The 3,597-nt window shown below is 31.7% G+C and overlaps 1 protein-coding gene across 1 annotated transcript; it reads right to left on the reverse strand.

Annotated features, from left to right (window-relative positions):
* Nucleotides 1–318: 318 nt before the first annotated feature.
* On the reverse strand, nucleotides 319–2,617 carry LOC140043662 (uncharacterized). Its single transcript, XM_072088172.1, has 6 exons — nucleotides 2,137–2,617; nucleotides 1,187–1,264; nucleotides 970–1,029; nucleotides 741–824; nucleotides 525–600; nucleotides 319–378 (listed from the first exon to the last, which is right to left on the reverse strand). Exons 1-5 carry the CDS (start codon nucleotides 2,183–2,185, stop codon nucleotides 536–538), a joined length of 336 nt encoding a protein of 111 aa, XP_071944273.1. The 5' UTR covers nucleotides 2,186–2,617; the 3' UTR covers nucleotides 319–378; nucleotides 525–535.
* Between the last annotated feature and the right edge of the window lie 980 nt (nucleotides 2,618–3,597).

Consider the following 3,597-nt stretch of genomic DNA (forward strand, 5'->3'; position numbering starts at 1 on the left):
AACTGAATATTTTTAAACTTATATAAAAATACATATACAATGAAAGTAAAAGTATAATAAATAATAATAGTAATACGACCTTACACATGAAAATAATTACATATTAATAATATATTATATAATAAAGATAAGATTTCTTTTTCGTTTTAATCATACAAAAATATACTTTAAAAGTACAGATTATTATTTTTATTTATAAAAATAAATCTCAATAAAATTATTAACTAAACTGAATATTTTTAAACTTATATAAAAAATACATATACAATGAAAGTAATATGTAATACTAATAAAATAATAAAATGGATATGCAATATGTGTTACCATCATTTTGAGCTTCCTCATTTTGAGCTTCCTCATTTGATTCATATTGATCACCTGTATAGAAATATAAACACAATAAAGAATGTCAACTATTAAACGTCAATGAAAGTAGCAATCACAACTTTTATTTCATATATAACACAGTACAATCAAATGCTTGTAACCCAATAGCAATGACTTATTAACAATAAACAATTTACCATAGCTTTCATCAACCCCATCCAAAATTAATCCATTCTCTGCCGCTACTCTCTCTCTCTCTTCTATCACCATCAACTAAATAAACAAACAAATTTATAATATATTTCACTCAATATTAACAAATTCTTCTATGTAATTAATTCACAGTATTTAACAGCAATCCCTATTTGACTGTACACGTCATATTCATTATGTGCTAATATTAACTTCCATACCGTAAAGTCCATAAGCATCATTGAGGGTAACTGCCTCTTGACTTTCCATTTCTCCTTTTGCACTACTACTACTACCTTTTTCAACTAAATAAAAATAAACAAAACACTGTATACTTTTAGTATTTGACATACAGCAAATAATTTAATGATTTATTTAAAATGTCAAACAAATATTTATTTATTTACTACACTACTAAAAATGTAAAATATTATTGTGAAAAAAAATTACCTGATGTCTGATCATCATCAAAGTTGTCATCTGTCAGTATGTTTTGAAGTAGTTCCATGGCTAAAATAAAATAGATGAATGAACATCTTTAAAACTATTTGTACACCTAAAGAGTGCACAGTTCTTATTTTATTTACCTATAATTTTTCTTTCCTAATCATTAGTAGAATGCTTGTATATTAAACTTAAATACCATGTATCTCAAGTCATTGCTTACCTTTACTTATTGGGGCATTTCCTGTCCATGTTGTCCTGGGTGGGGAAGATGTGGTATTTCTGACTGTTTCTCTAACATCTAAAACAAAATAATATTCACAAATAAAATACTAAATAGGTCTATTTTTAAGCTAGGTTAGGCTTTCCCATTTCTCTAGACCTACAAATAACGGAACCCCTATCTACTGTACCATAGGCCTACTAGGCTTAGTCCTAGACATAACCTAGACTAGGCCTACTATACTAACTAGGCTAATATAGATTAGCTACTACTATGGTCAGGCTTGTACTAACTAGCCAAGGTAGCCTAGCTAGTACATAATCCTGACCTGGCCCAAGTACTAGCTAGTAGTAGCTAGTCTATCTCCTACAGTAGGATTAGGCAAGGCTATAAAATAATAATTATACTAGGCCTAAGTAATACTAATAGCCTATTATTAATAGAGTAGGCCTAGGCTAGGCCTAGTAGTAGTAGGTAACTTAACCCAGCCTACTAGAAGCCAGGGCGGTGGGCATCTCTCTAGCTTTAGTTTAGGCTTACTTAGGCCTAGGCATATAGCCTATTCTAGTAGGCCTAGCATAAAAAATGACATCTATGCCTAGCCTAGGCCTAGCTAGTAGTAGTAGTAGGGCCTATAGCTAGGCCTACTAGAGTACTAGTACTACTACTAGCCTAGTAGGTAGCCTAGCCTAGGCCTACTACTAATAGTAGGCAAGAGGCCTGGTGGCCCTATATTTAGGCCTAGGCTTACCTCTTACCTAGTTCTAGCCTAGCTAGCTAGGCGACTAGACCTATGCCTAGCTAGGCAATAGCTAGGTTAGGGAGAGCCAGCAGTACCAGCAGTAGTAGTAGGCTAGCCTACCTACTTGAATGAGGCTGTAGCCTACCTAAAGAAATATTAAATAATGTCTATCTACGCCTAAGAAATATCTTATTATTCGTTTTCTTACTTTTCTGAGCCATCTGGACTAATTTGTATGCTCTACTTGTACGATCCATTGTTATTGCGAATATTGCTGCTGCCAGTCTAGTCGAGAACGAGTCACGAGAGAGAGTAAACAAATTATTTGTTTTTTCGCGGGTGTAGCATCACGTGACTCTGTGCGTCTTGCATTGTCAAGATCGTTGCTATGTACGTCATCGTCAACGCGTGGGAATCAGCTTATAAAGCAACGTAACTACAACTTCCAGGATGTGGAAATGTAATACAATTCCGTGGCAGAACCACGTATCTGTTAGATACGTGGTTTTGCCTTGTAATCTTAAAGATACGTGGTTTTGCCACGGAAAATACCAGAATTATTATTGTTTTGCTTAAAGATACGTGGTACTATCTAAAAAAGTAATGATCTCTGAGACTTGAAATTTTCACAGGATGTACAGCAACTTCAATAATTTCCCCAAATGAAAAAATCTCAAAATCGTCCAAAATGCGAGTTACGTGGTTTTACCTTGGAACGGCCGGGGGGACCATAGTATTTTTTTCGAAAAATGGACAAAATTTCCAATTTCTAAAATTCGAAAATTATGCTATAATATTGCCATTTATCCAAATATATTGTGATAACATCATCTTATAGAGACATAGCAACTAGTTATGTCAAAAAAAAGGGTCGAAAAATGACACCATTTTCCACTTTTTAAAATAAAATAAATATGCTATAATATTTCCATTTATACAGATATATTTTGCTAACATCATCTTATAGAATCATAGTAACGAATTATATCAAAAATTAAAAGGGTTGAAATTTGACAATTTTTCAAAAATTTTCCTGCGGGGGACCATAAGATTTTTTTCGAAAATGAACTAAATTTCCAATTTCTAAAATTCGAAAATTATGCTATAATATTGCCATTTATGCAAATATATTGTGCTAACATCATCTTATAGAGCCATAGTAAAAAAAAAATAAAAGGGTCGAAATTTTGCAATTTTTCGAAAATTTTCCTGCGGGGATCATAGGAAGTTTTTTGAAAAACAAACAAAAAATAAACAAAATTTCCACCTTTTAAAATTCAATAATTAGGCTATAATATTGCCATTTATGCACATATATTGTGTTAACATCAACTTATAGAGACATAGTAACGAGTTATGTCAAAAAATAAAAGGGTCGAAATTTGGCAATTTTTTGGAAAATTATGCGGGGGACCATAGAGATTTTTTCGAAAAATTGACAAAATTTCCAATTTCTACAATTCGAAAATTATGCTATAATATTGTAATTTATACAAATATATTGTGCTAACATCATCTTATAAAGCCATAGTAACGAATTATGTCAAAAAATAAAAGGGTTGAAAGTTTGCCATTTTTCGATAATTTTCCTGCGGGGGACCATAGTATTTTTTTCGAAAAATGGACAAAATTTCCAATTTCTAAAATTCGAAAATTATGCTATAATATT

Source organism: Antedon mediterranea, chromosome 3 (genome assembly GCF_964355755.1).
Source record: "Antedon mediterranea chromosome 3, ecAntMedi1.1, whole genome shotgun sequence".
NCBI lineage: Eukaryota > Metazoa > Echinodermata > Crinoidea > Comatulida > Antedonidae > Antedon > Antedon mediterranea.

Excerpts from the sequence above, each read along its gene's own strand:
- LOC140043662 (XM_072088172.1), bottom strand. The coding sequence starts at position 2,185 with ATGGATCGTACAAGTAGAGCATACAAATTAGTCCAGATGGCTCAGAAA. Across the intron at positions 1,265-2,136 it reads AGTCCAGATGGCTCAGAAAA|ATGTTAGAGAAACAGTCAGA; the intron begins GTAAGAAAACGA and ends ATTTTGTTTTAG. Across the intron at positions 601-740 it reads TGATGCTTATGGACTTTACG|TTGATGGTGATAGAAGAGAG; the intron begins GTATGGAAGTTA and ends TTGTTTATTTAG.